The sequence below is a fragment of the Balaenoptera ricei genome, chromosome 13 (genome assembly GCF_028023285.1).
Source record: "Balaenoptera ricei isolate mBalRic1 chromosome 13, mBalRic1.hap2, whole genome shotgun sequence".
In the NCBI taxonomy this organism is placed as follows: Eukaryota; Metazoa; Chordata; class Mammalia; order Artiodactyla; family Balaenopteridae; genus Balaenoptera; species Balaenoptera ricei.
In genome coordinates, this window is record NC_082651.1 from 100,955,904 (window position 1) to 100,969,638 (window position 13,735).

The 13,735-nt window shown below is 48.9% G+C and overlaps 1 protein-coding gene across 1 annotated transcript; it reads right to left on the minus strand.

Moving 5' to 3' along the window:
* Positions 1-3,921: 3,921 nt before the first annotated feature.
* Positions 3,922-9,873, minus strand: RPS7 (ribosomal protein S7). Its single transcript, XM_059942288.1, has 7 exons — positions 9,776-9,873; positions 9,485-9,568; positions 9,308-9,379; positions 9,025-9,168; positions 8,167-8,231; positions 4,876-5,026; positions 3,922-4,033 (listed from the first exon to the last, which is right to left on the minus strand). Exons 2-7 carry the CDS (start codon positions 9,557-9,559, stop codon positions 3,956-3,958), a joined length of 585 nt encoding a protein of 194 aa, XP_059798271.1. The 5' UTR covers positions 9,560-9,568; positions 9,776-9,873; the 3' UTR covers positions 3,922-3,955.
* Positions 9,874-13,735: the final 3,862 nt, after the last annotated feature.

Genomic DNA, 13,735 nt, shown 5'->3' on the forward strand with positions numbered 1-13,735 from the left:
CTCAGCGTGGCTTGCGGGATCTTAGTTCCCCGACCAGGGACTGAACCTGGGCCACGCAGTGAAAGCACCGGGTCCGAACCACTGGACGGCCAGGGAATTCCCTAGACCCAGCTGATTTTTGACAAAGGAGCGAAAGCAACTCGGTGGAAGGAGGATGGTCTTTTTAATAAATGGTGCTGAAGCAGCTCAACACCCAGAGGCAACAGGTGAACCTTATACAAATATTAACTCAAAACAGATCACGAACTTAAGCGTAAAATTATAAAACTTTTAGATAAAACATAGGATAAAAATCTTCAGGACCTAGGGATAAGCAAATAGCTCTTAGACATAAAACACCAAAAGTACAATATCCGGAAGCAAAAATTGATAAATTGTACTTCATCAAAATGAAAACCCTATTAATATGCAAAAACAAGCTACAGGAGGGGAAAAAATATTCACAAACTATATATCTACCAAAGGTCTTTTATCTAGAATATATAAAGTACTCTCAAAACTCAACAGTAAAATGACAAACAATCTAGTTAGAAAATGGGCCAAAACATGAAAAGCTATTTCAACCAAGAGTCTGTGGGGATGGCAAAGAAGCACATGAAAAGATGTTCAACATCAGGCCACCAGGGAAACGCCCCTCACACCCACAGTGAGATACACTGCACACCTGTCACAATGGCTGCAACTGAAAGTAGTGAGGAGCCCAAATGCTGCTGAGGATGACAAGCTGGTGGGGATGTAATGGTGCAGCCGCTCTGGGAACAGTTTGGCACTTCCTTAAAACACTGAACATGCAACTACCCTACAACCCGGCGACTGCACTCCTGGGCGTTTACCCCAGGAGCCGAGACTTACCTTCACATGAAAACCTGAACATCCATGGCGGTTTATAGCAGCTGAATCCCTAACAGCCCCAGACGGAGAACAACTCAGATGTCCTTCAATGGGCGGCTGGTTAAAGAAACTCTGGTCCTCAATACCAGGGAGCGCCGCTCAGCGGTAAAGGAACCGACTACAGACACAGCACCAACTGGGGGAGGGTCTCCAGAGAATTTTGAATGAAAAGAGCCAGTCCTACAAAGGTTCTGCACTGCCTGCTTCCGTTTATAGAACGGTATTGAAATGATGAAACTACAAAATGAACGGACCAGTGGTGGCCAGGGGCTGAGGAGGTGGGCGTGGTGTAAGAGAGGGACAGAGGGACGTCCGTGACCCGTGATGTGGGCCCTGCTCCCGCAAGACCTGTTACCACTGGGGAAACAGGGTACACGGAGTTCTCTGGTTTACTTCTTACAGCTGCATGTGAAGCTACAATTGTCTCAAAATTAAAACTTCCACTTAAAAAAAGCTGCCTGACACTCCCTTTCGTTTCTTTTGTTCTATATAATTAGGCTGCATATTCTGTCCTTGCCTCCTGCCATGACAATGCTTTTCTGTTGAAAGAACAGACGATAACTCAGTATTTTCCCTAGCACGGTTATTTGAATTTATTATTGGTAGCTTTTAAAACGTTTATTTCAACTTTCAAAAAGCCATTATTGGTATGTCATGTACTTCTTTAGGTTGGTAGTGAAATTTGGAAGAAACTCATTTCTTTCATATGAGGTGTTTGATCTCGGGCATTTTCAGTTTGTTTTGTGCAGAGAATAATCTGAGTTTTTGAACTGACCACACCATTGTCCAGGCTGTAACTGATGAGCTCTTTGTACATGGAAATCACTGCAAGCCACTCAATCAACGTAAATCCAAAATAATGCAACCCTAGCCCAGCTTCAGCCTTGCCCCAACTCCCCGCCAGGGGACACCTGGCAATGTTCTGAGGACATTCTTAGTGGTCACGCCGTGGAGGGGGCGAGGGGCACTGGCTTCCAGGACGCTGCTAAACATCCTACAACGCACAGGAGTTTCCACCACAGAGAATAACTGAGCCCCAAGGGCCAAGAGTGCAGAGGTGAGAACCCCTTGGCCAGATCCCAAAGGTGCCCACGGCCACTGGGACACCCCCGACAGGAGGACTGGGAAGGCGGTTGCGCCTGCACCCCCGTCACTGAGACGCAGTCGCCGGGCCGTGTTTGATGCACGTGGGGCGAAGGCTCGGCTCCCGGGGGCCTGGCTAGGATCAGCATCACTACTAACTTAGCCCTCACAACCAGCCCCCGGGCAAGGCATCATCACTCCACTTTACAGCTCAGGAGACAGGGCAGAGAGTTAGAGCGCTGGCCCACGATCACACAGGCAGGGGACATGCCGACCGGACCTCAGGGACAGCAGATAGCGCCCAGCCGTCCCAAGGCCACCCTCCCTCCTCCCAGCCCCCTTTCTTGTCTCACAGCTGACAGACGGCGGATACTTACCTTCTGCTTCTGAGTCCTGAAATGTTGAGCACTTTTTATAAAAAGTGCCAATAACCTGAGAATTACTCTCAGTTACAAAAATAAGTGATAATTTTATAGTAACTTGCCTATTTCCAGTAGATTACAAATTAGAACCATTTTTAGATCATAGATCATGTTTACAACTGCTTTGCAAACAAGTACCAAAAAGCCATCAGAATCACTAGGTGCTTCTCCTCTGGGGCCTTCCGTCTTCCCCTTCCCTTTTTCCTCCTTCCCCTGGGCTTTTTCTGGAACGCGCTAAAGTCACGGCCACTAGGAACAGGCTTTTCCCGCAGGAACTCTGACCTCCAAAGAGACGGGCCACTTCCAGGGGATGGGGACAAGAATCTGGCTCATCTCCCAGTTATTATTTACATTCCTCAGACATAACTGAGCAATGTGGACACGAGAGCCAGATCAAGCCCATGTGCCTCTGGCTGGGAACGCTCCCCGGAGGTCACAGCACCGGGCAGCCGCGCCTCTTCGGCACGCTGTCCGCGAGGACGAGGACGTGAGCCGAGGCCTGCTTCCGCCGGAGGCTTCGCCTCTCCAGAGCCCGCGGCGGCCCGCAGCAACGCCAGGCCCCCGGCCCAAGCCTGAGAACCCACCCACCCGTCCGCCGAGCCTGCTCGCTGGGGGACAGAGCGGACGTGGTCCAGAAGCCCGGCCAGCGCAGCCGAGGACCCAAATCTGGAGCGCAGGGCGCCCCGCCGTGACGAGAGGCAGGTGCTGGCTTTACGCCTCGGAGATACAACAACATGTCACGCCGTCCGATGATGTGACATCGCCAGAGATCATCAGGGAACGCGGTACTGGAGGGCGCTCAGAACCGGCGGGCGGGCTTCCGAAAACCCCGACGGTGGGCGTCCCCGGAGCTTCAGGTTCAGGAGGCGGGTGGGCCCAGGTGTCTTCGTTCCAACAAGCCGCGAGCTGCTGGCTGCCGCTGGCACGGGGACCCCACTCCCAGGGCCCAGTGAGTGAGCGCAGCTGTTGATGGCGAGCTGACCTGCCTCCTGCCCCCGCTTGTTGCCCGGCCCCGGCTCCTGCCCACTAGGCGGCACATCCTGCTCCAGCACACAGCTTGAGGCTCCAAGTCAACAAATCCCCCCTGGCTGAAGGGAGAGGCCTGCAGGGTGTGGGGAAGCCAGGACGGGGAGGAGCAGCAAGGGCGGCCTCCCGTGAAGGCGGCAAATCAGGCAGGGGACTCCGGGGATGGGGCGGCCCTTGGCCTTTCATGGTCCCCAAGACAAGCGGTGCAACTTAAAAACGGGCTCTAATATATAAGACAGATAACCAACAAGGACCTACTGTATAGCACACGGAATTACACTCAATGTTTTATAATAACCTAAGGGAAAAGAATCTGAAAAAAGAACATATATGCGTATAACTGCATCACTGTGCTGTACACCTGAAACCGACACCCGGACGCAAACTACAGGCACCCTCTCTGTTCAAAATCTTCCAGCCCGCGTACGAAGCTACGGGATAGTGCACACAGCCGTGCACCCACGGCTCTCACGTTTGGAAAAACAGACCCGAAACAGAATATTGTGAATAATATTTTATTTCGTCACTTTTGTTTACAACTGAAACTCTGGGAACTCAAAATTAACGTCTTTGCCTGTGAGCTTCTTATAGACACCAGAAAACGTTTCAACCTATGAGAAAAGAAATAACTCATCACAAAACGTTTTAATACACATTCGTCTTAAAGCCTAAAGACCCTGTGAAGTTGTGCCCTGTATGGTTTTTCTCCTCAGCAACCGGGCAGAGAAGGAATATACCGGACATGCCTCTATAGTCCCAACCTGGGGGCAAGCTCCTCTCCAGTGTCGTGGGACAGGCCCCCACAGCACTGCACCCGAGGGCTGGCTCCTCTAGGCCACTCGGCAGACCCTGGGGGACCCCAGAGGTTAATGCTCTACCAGGAATGAAGCAAAGTGACAGTTCTCCCCCAATTCTAACACGACCACCACCCTGCCCATAAACACAGTTTTACTAAAAGTCACACCATGGAATTACTTTACTTCAATTTCTCCTAATAACTTAAAAGGTAGAGAATTCGATCTTTTGAAACATCCCCCAGGACTTCCCTGGTGGCGCAGTGGTTGAGAATCCGCCTGCCAATGCAGGGGACACGGGTTCGAGCCCTGGTCCGGGAAGACCCCACATGCCGCGGAGCAGCTAAGCCCGCGAGCCACAACTACTGAGCCCGCATGCCTAGAGCCCGTGCTCCGCAACAAGAGAAGCCACCGCAATGAGAAGCCTACGCATCACAACAAAGAGTAGCCCCTGCTCGCCACAACTAGAGAAAAGCCCACGTGCAGCAACGAAGACCCAACGCAGCCAAAAAAAAAGCCCAATTTACAACCTGACATATGATCCAAGAGGAAGCGGGCCCCCAGCCCACAAAGACTGGTTCTGGCGCCACATGGGGAAGGGCCGGGCTGCGTTCTGCCTTATCCGCCCTGGGTCTTTCCATAAGAAACAGGCCTATTACCTTGTGCTCCACGTTGTTCTGCTGTGCTTTGTCCAAATGAACCTTTATGAGTCGGCTGCCGTCCAGCTTCACGCGGATCCTCTTGCCCACAATCTCACTTGGGAAAACCAAGTCCTCCAGGATGGCGTCGTGCACGGCTGTCAGAGTGCGGCTTGAAGCATAGAACACAGGGACGAAAGTGAGAAATCTAGCAAGGTCTGCCCTCCTGGGAGCCCCAAGGGCACCTCTTGAAGTCAAAAACATAAAGGGCAAACTCCAGGTTCCTGAAACCAAATTAACACTAGCTTTCAAGTAATCTACTTTCATTCAATGTGTCACACCAAGAGCCATCACCAAACTAGAATAGGTTAACAAACACCCTATTTTTTTTGGCTACACGGCGCGACTTGGGGGATTTTAGTACCCTGACCAGGAATTGAAGCCCGGCCTAACCACTGGGCTGACAGGGAATTCCCGAAACCCTATTATTTTATTTCAAAAACTTAGCGTATTTTAAATGTGATACCTTGTAAACTACACATACACCAGCTATTATGAGTGATTTTCTCCAGGGAATGGAGATTAATGATCACTTTTATTTTTATACATTATCTTTAGGTTTATTGTCACTCGTATGATTTCTCGACTAAATCACTGCAATAACGTCTTTCCTCTCTCCAAAACTATCCTCTCCGTTGCTGTCAAAATAATTACTGATGTCATTACACACTTCACCTACTAAAGACTCTTTGAGGGCTCCCCTTGCCCTCCAAAATGCACCAAACCCCCCTTGTTCCCTGCGATGGAATGAGGTGACATCCCATCCCAAAAGACACTGCTCTATTACCAGCTCTAGGATGTGGCCCCTCCTATGAGGGCCCCCAGTTTTCAACCCATCCCATCACACAAACTGCCAAGGGAACCTTGCTCCTCTCCTGAGTATCATTCCAAGTTCACAACCCATCTGGCTGCCTGACGAGAAAGTTCAATTATTTCCAAACTTTTAGAGTTATCAGCTTTGTACCACAGGATATCAGGAATGAGCGAATAAAAAGACGGTTCTCATTCTTAATGTTTATGCAGCTACCCTGTATTATGGAATGTGTCTAGGTCTTGTTCACCCCTCAGTGGATCAGACACTATGTTCTACTCATTCCTATTTCCTGTCTGGCAGCTCCCACGCACACAGAAGGGGCTCCTAAATAACTGCAAAGGCCTCACTGCCCCATGGTGGACCCACTTTCCATGCCTTTACCACCTCTCCAGAAGCAAATGAGACAGATGGCCCAATTGATCAATGGCCCCTAACCACCGACTAAGCACTTCTTACTCTTACAGGACTAGGAAGGCACACATATGGAAACTTGCTAATTACTCCCTTCAAAACATACATCAGGACGGAATCAAAGCTAGCCTCAGACTCAAATTCCAACCCAGTCTAAAGACTTTTTAAGGGAGAGCAGTGGCAACGCAACTTTAATAACCACAAAGCATAGGAACTAATCTGCTTCAGAAGAAAAATAACTGAAACCCTGCTATAGATCAGAACCCAAAGAGAACATAAATCTCAGCATTTAATCTGTTGTAGGAGAGAGATAACGACTGAGAAGGAAAAGGAATCTGAAGGCAAGAAACCAGATTGGAAAGGGGTGGATTCACTCTGGCCTCCCAACTAGACCTCAGTGTAAGAGAACGAAGATTCCAACGTTTAGACCAGGTCACTAGGAACGGGGTGAAGTCATTACCTGAGAAAATGTGGAAACAGGTTTGGGATGAGGGATATTTAAGGCTGTAGATTTGGGAGTCAGTGCCTTAGTTGGGTGCAAAGCAAAGGATCTGTCTTTATACTCAAGTACTAACTGGGGTTGTCAGAACTGAGATTATAAAACCACTTTTTAAGTATCATGATTAACAAACTAAACGTTCTTGATTATCCCCTGTATTTGATCTCTTGCAAACTATCCAGAATAAAAAAAAAAAAAAAGCTAAATTTTTATGCTACTCCAGCTACTCCAACTGCCCTTAAAACAAGCTCAGGGGGCTTCCCTGGTGGCGCAGTGGTTGAGAATCTGCCTGCCAATGCAGGGGACACGGGTTCGAGCCCTGGTCTGGGGAAGATCCCACATGCCGCGGAGCAATTAAGCCCGTGAGCCACAATTACTGAGCCTGCGCTCTAGAGCCCGTGAGCCACAACTACTGAAGCCCGCGTGCCTAGAGCCCGTGCTCTGCAACGAGAAGCCACTGCAATGAGTAGCCCCTGCTTGCTGCAACTAGAGAAAGCCTGTGCGCAGCAACGAAGACCCAACGCAGCCAAGAATAAATAAATAAAATAAATAAATTTATATTAAAAAAAAAAAAACAACAAGCTCAAGGTACTGACCAACACTCGAGTGCCAGAAAACCTGGAACCAGCCTTTCCAGCCTCACCACTTCTCCCTCTCCTCCCTCCACCGCAGCATGGTACAGTACATCTGCCCACAACACTGGAGACCCATCACTGCCTATTTTGTAGGAATTTTATAAACAAGACTGAGTTTAAATTCCAGCGTCACTAACACTAGCTGTGATGAGCAAAGGATGGGTGAGTCTCGTCATCCCTAAAGTAGGGATGCTAATCCTACAAATTACGTACTTCACAAGGTTGGCCTCTCTGGCAGTTAGAGGGATGCTTGAGTATTTTTTTTCTCAAACTGGTCCAAGGGCAGGATCTGCAGCGATCCAATAATTCAAGTCTACAAAACCAGACTTCAACAAAATACCAGAAGGCCCAGATCAAAGAGCCAACTTCCAATATCTAAGTTTATGTCAGATAACCTGCAATTCAATCAAGTTTACAAAGCATTGTCCGTCAGCATCTACAACTGCATTGACACCTTTAACCTGTGACGTGAGCAACAAAAAATCTAATCTTTCAGCCTTAATCCACAGCAAAAGTAAATAATGAGGAGGACAGGTCACAGCCCACCTGCACATCTGGTGTGCTTTACCCCACGGCACTCAAGATTCTTCCCCACTGTTCCGACCCTTTGCCCAAAGAACCGGAGGAAAGAATCTCATCTTTTGTGGTAACAGTAACCTATTACACCGCCTATGTGAATATGTGTAATTCTTACCTCCAGAGTTACTTTTAAAACATTTCGCATGTAATTATAGAAAAAACTAAGTCACTTGATGAAAATTCCCATGTGAATGGATTTCCTATGTTATCAATGTTTAATTTTAGAAGCCTAGTGCAACCCTGACTATAAACAACACACGCCAGTCAAGAATTGTTGACAAGAGTGGTACGTTTTTCATGCCGATAAAACTTACCTCCTGGGACGTTTTTGCTTATTTTTTGTACGGCTTTTTCGAGTTGGCTTAGGCAGTATTCTCCTCTGTAAGGTAAAAATTATCACGCAACAACAAAAAAAAAGACCGTAAGTAAGCTGGCAGAAAACTAAGCACTGTCAACCTGCTTTAAAAACCAAAGGACTCAGTGGCTGAATAAATTCAAAGCTCCAGAAAGCCAAACAACCCAGACCCAACAAGTTACTGAGAAATCCTCTTAAGTACTCCCCGACTTCTCAGTAATTCTTTCAGAATCCATGGCTTACATTAAAATGGAACTGGAAAAAATCGCTTGCTCCATAATATGACTGATCTCCCAAAGATCACACCCCTTTTCACGTTCCACCTGGCCCACTACCCACTACAGGTACTAAGCCAGGAAACCACTCCGTAATTCCTCATCAGCCGAGCACTTAATTTCTATAGATTTCTGTTTCCAGAAAGGCCAGATCTAACTTTAAAAACAAAACAAAACCAAACAAAAACCTCTCGACCGTGTTCCACTTTCCCTACATACCATTTCTTTGCACCTCTTTTCCTCCCCACACCTACGTCTGCCGCACCAGGCAGGAAAATCTCGCTGAGTCTCAGACAGGCAAGTCCATCAGGCTGAAAACTCAGGCTCACTGCAAGCGCACGTGTCACCGCGGCCACCCGTGTGCACCCCCGGCGCACCGACGGCGCTGCACACACAGAGCCGCCCTCGCGGTAACAGCAGCCGTGCGCCGCCTCCCTCTAGCCCAGCGCGAGCACCCTAACCTCCGGGAACAGCTTCTCCACACTCGCGAGGGACGCTTAACGGGACTCGCGAGACGGCGCGTTCAGCAGCCGCACAGCTACCTGCGCGATAAAGACAACGTGCTTCCCGCTGAACTTCTTCTCCAGCTCCCGCACGAGCCGGACCTGGATTTTCTGGAAAGACTTCAGTTGAGGGACGGGAACGAAGATTATGATAGCTTTCCGACCGCCACCAACTTCAATTTCCTGGGGAAGAGAGAGCAGAGAGGCGCGCGCTCTCTGAGGCCCCAGGCGCCGGCCCCGTCACACGCTCGACACCCGAGTCGCCGGGGCGTCCCGACAACTGCACGTGCCCCGACGCCCCCCGGGAGGGACCCCACTGTACCTTGGCGGCCGTGATGTTCAGCTCCCGCAGCTGGGCCTTGAGGTCCGAGTTCATCTCCAGCTCCAGGAGGGCCTGCGGGAGAGGAGGCAGGAGCGCACCCTCAGCGCCCGGACCCCGGACCCCGGACCCCGGACCCCAGACCCCGGCGCGGCCTCTGCGCTCCGCCCGCCCCCTCACCTGGGAGATGCCCGACTCGAACTCGTCCGGCTTCTCGCCATTGGGCTTCACGATTTTCGCGCTGGAACTGAACATGGCCGGCACCTGGAAGAACGGAGCGCTCAAGCCGGGCGGCTCGCGACCCCGCCCGCCCACCGGCCCGCGCGGCCCGGCCCCGGTCCCAGCCCCAGCTCTCCCCGCACACGCCATCGGGGCCCGCGGGCCGGGTAATCGGCCGCATCCCCACCCGGGGACCCCAGAGGTGTGCCCCTCAAAGCCGTCGGACCACCACGGCGGCGGCGGACAACATACCTTGACCAAGCGGCCGCCGCTCGCTGCCGCCGCCGACTCCGGTAGGTTTAGGAAGAGGCCTAGGTCTCGCGAGAGTTCGTTAAATCCCGGCGGCCGAGGGGAAGAGGCGGGAATACCGCGAGTCACCAAACCGGAAGAACCACTGAGAAACGGTGGAAGCCTAGAGAGTCCCAGGAAGAGGTTCCGGAGGACCAGTGCGTTGGCTACGCTTTTCCCCCGCGAGAGCCTCCTCTTCTGGGCGGTTCGCGGGAGTTTTTCTGCGTTCTCTGGAGGTTCGAGGCGGTAGCCGGTGGCCGGGCCGGAGTCTGGGCGGAAGACCCGGGCCCGAGAAGAGCAACCTGGGCTACCCCAGAGGTTAGGACGTTTAAAAAAGGCTAACCTAACACGAGGAAGGGGCTTCCCTGGTGGCGCAGTGGTTAAGAATCCACCTGCCAATGCAGGGGACACGGGTTCGAGCCCTGGTCAGGGAAGATCCCACATGCCGCGGAGCAACTAAGTCCGTGCGCCACAACTACTGAGCCTGCGCTCTAGAACCCGTGAGCCACAACTACTGAAGCCCACGTGCCTATGAGCCCGTGCTCCACACGAGAGAAGCCACAACAATGAGAAGCCCGCACACCACGACTAGACAAAGCCCACACGCAGCAACAAAGACCCAACGCCGCCAAAAATAAATAAATAAAACAAATAAATTAAAAAACAAAAAACACGAGGAAGCTAAAGTCCCTGCTGAAGCAATGGGAAGGAGTCACAGACTTGGATGCCAGTTCTGCGTGTAGAGAACCCAAAGGATGACATTTGTGAAAGCTCTTTGGAAACGAAGTGCTTTACGAATAAATGTGATTTTCAGGCCACACGTGGCTCTCGTATTGACTGCTTGGTGCGGCCGACAATTCTGAGACATCTGCGAATGGCGGTGGTGGGGCGGCCTGACGCTGGAGGAGAACCACCCCAAAGGGTGAAGACCTGGGGGCCAGATGCAGGACGCGCGATTCCAGGAAGAGGGCCAGAGCGGGGGAAAGATGATTGGGAAGAGTCGGGGCTCGAGCTGGAGAAACGGATGTGGTCAAGGTGTGGTGAGAGATGGCGAATTGCTTTAGAATGGGCCAAGAAGTCAACAGAAGAATGTTTTGTTGGAAAAGTGCCTACCGTGTGTGTAAAGCACTCCCTGCCCTAGACAGGAGCCAAAAATACAATTCACAAATAATTGTTCATGCGAGTGTTCCGTGCTAATACTGCCCTAGGTGCTAGTTATAAGGGAAACCCACTGGATCCTTGCCCCCGCGAGATTGCAGTTTAGTGAAGATGTCATCCCATAAATTGTATGGCTAAATATATAATGATGAATTGTAATAACACATAACAGTAAAATGAGTAAAGGTGGCCAGGAGGATTCATGCTTTAAGAAGCCAGGGAATTCTTTGGAAGAGATGAAATTAACCTGCAATGTGGAAGAGTAGTCACCAGGGAGAAGGGCATTTCCGACGCAGGGAACTACTTGTGCCACATTATCTGGCAAAGGGGAGATAACTTAGTCTACTTGAGCTTCAGTTTCCTCACTTGTCAAATTTAACAGCAATTATCTACATGGGCCGGGCGCTGTGGAAAATGCTGAAAACAATGCACTAGTTGATCTCTAAGATTTCCAGCAACTTTAAATAAGCTAAGATGGTGTTCATCTCAGATTTTTAAAGGTATATATGCTTCTCTAATAATGTTTCAAAAAAAAAAAGGCAACTAACTATCTCACTGGAAAATTAAGAGTCAGCTTGGGACTTATTCAAGAGAGAAAGTATAGCTGCATCTGCAGTCTTATCTGGGCAGCCATTCTGAACCCCCTTGATGAACCATTTCCATCTCAATGCTCTACATGCCTTTTCAATCCGGCTTCAGTGTCAGCCACTCCACCAAAGCAGCACTCCAAAAGTGCCTTCAGTAAAGTACTTTCTGGTTTCCAGTACTTTGATGAGAGGAGTGGTGAGAGAGGACATCCTTGCCTTGTTCCCCATCCCTCGGGGAAAGCATTCTGTCTTTCATCAGTAAGTATATGATGTTCACCTTAGGTTTCCATAGATGTTCTTTATCTTTATTTATTGAGGAAGTTCCCTCCTATCCCTATTTTCTAAGAGTTTTTATCGTAAATGGGATTATGCATTTTATGCATTGATTAATCACGTGAGTTTCTCTTTTTAGCCTGTTAATATTGTAGACTACATTAATTGATATTCAAATATTGAACCTACCTTGAATGTCTGGAATAAACCCCAGTTGGAAATAGGATATAATTCTTTGTCATATTACTGGGTTCCATTTACTAACATTTCTTATGAGGATTTTTTTATGTCTATGTTCACAAGGGACATTGGTCTGTAGTTTTCTTTTTTGTACTGTTTTTGTCAGGTTTTGGTATTAGGTTAATACGAGCATCATAAAATCAGTTGGGAAGTGCTCCCTCGTCTTTTATTTTCAGAAAAAAATTGTGTAGAATTGGTGTTAATTCTTCAAGCATTTGGTTGAATTCTGCCATGAAATCATCAGCGCCTGGAGATTTCTTTTTCCAGGGTTTTTACTATTATGAATTCAATTTCCTTAATAGTTACAAGGTTATTCGAATTATCTCTTTCATATTGGATGAGATTTGGCAGTTTGTGCTTTTAGAGGAATTGGTCCATTTCATTTAAATTGTTGAATTTATGCAAGTAGAATTGTTCATAATATCCCCTTACTATCCTTTTAATGTTCATAACAGTAAAAGATACCTTTTTAAGTAGGTTTCACGGGGAACCTTCAAGTCAATACATTATTTCCAGTTCCTGTAAGAATGAAAGTACTACCTGGAAACAGAGCATGTACCCCCAGGGTTAGTTTAGCAGAAGAGCAGGGACATGATAAATGAGGTATAAGAGAGCATTTGGGCAGTGATTGGGAGAGTGGAGTCTGTTAGGGAGGACAGCAAAGCACCCCTTCTTTAGGAAGATTTGACCTTCCAGAGGTCAGAGGAAGGTCACTCCATACCTAGAAAGGAGAGGTTTTCAACAACAGGAGAAAAGAAATATAGAAAAAGTATAGATTGGAGGCACTGGAGTCAAATTTTGCTTAGGCCTCTGCCTAACTGAAATACACTTCTAAGTTGTTTATTCAGGAGAGGTGCCGTTATGAACACAGAGTCCTTGCCGTACTGGAATACAGCAACACCTTCGTTAGCTAATTGAGCATAAATAGCCCACATCTACCTTACAGTTGGTTATTAAATTGGCATCACTGTCAACTTCTAACAATACATCCACTTCTAACAAGTACCTCAATCCATTGTCTTGTAAGCCCTTTGCAAATGGAAATAACCAAAGGGCGACCAAGGGAGATGAGGTCATCCCCGCTTGCTACATCAGTATTAGATGTAATTGTACTGCATTGTTCATCCAGGCATGAAGTTAACTCCATGTCCACTCTGAAAGGCACAGCATGTGCAGAGGCTTAATGACAGCCATTTTCCTGCACACTCAGGGCCCTGCTTAATTGCTGGCATCAGACACAGAAGCAACATAATGATGCCTTTCTTCCCTCCTAGCCTCAGGCTGCATTAGTTTTCCTGCAGGGGAAAGCCTTGGCTGTGGGAGGAATAGGCACATTACAACTAAGACATGCCTGCTGACCGGGAAGGTCAGGAAAGCCTTAAAGTGGTGCAAGTAGGTGAAGCATGCAATGAAAAATGGCTGTATTAGGAAATCCAGCTGCAAACCCAAATGTTAAAAAGGTACTTTGTCCTTTCTCCCTACCCCCAAGAATGCTACTGAGTGAGCATCTGGACAAGGGCATGAGGGAGAATTGAGAGGCCCCAGGACACCAACCCAGGCTGACCTGGATGCTGTGAGCAGAGGTCGAGGTGGCCTCTGTCCAGTGGCCTGTGTACAGCTGATGAGGAATAGAGTCAAGTGCCCATATTGCAGGTTGTTCCTCCTC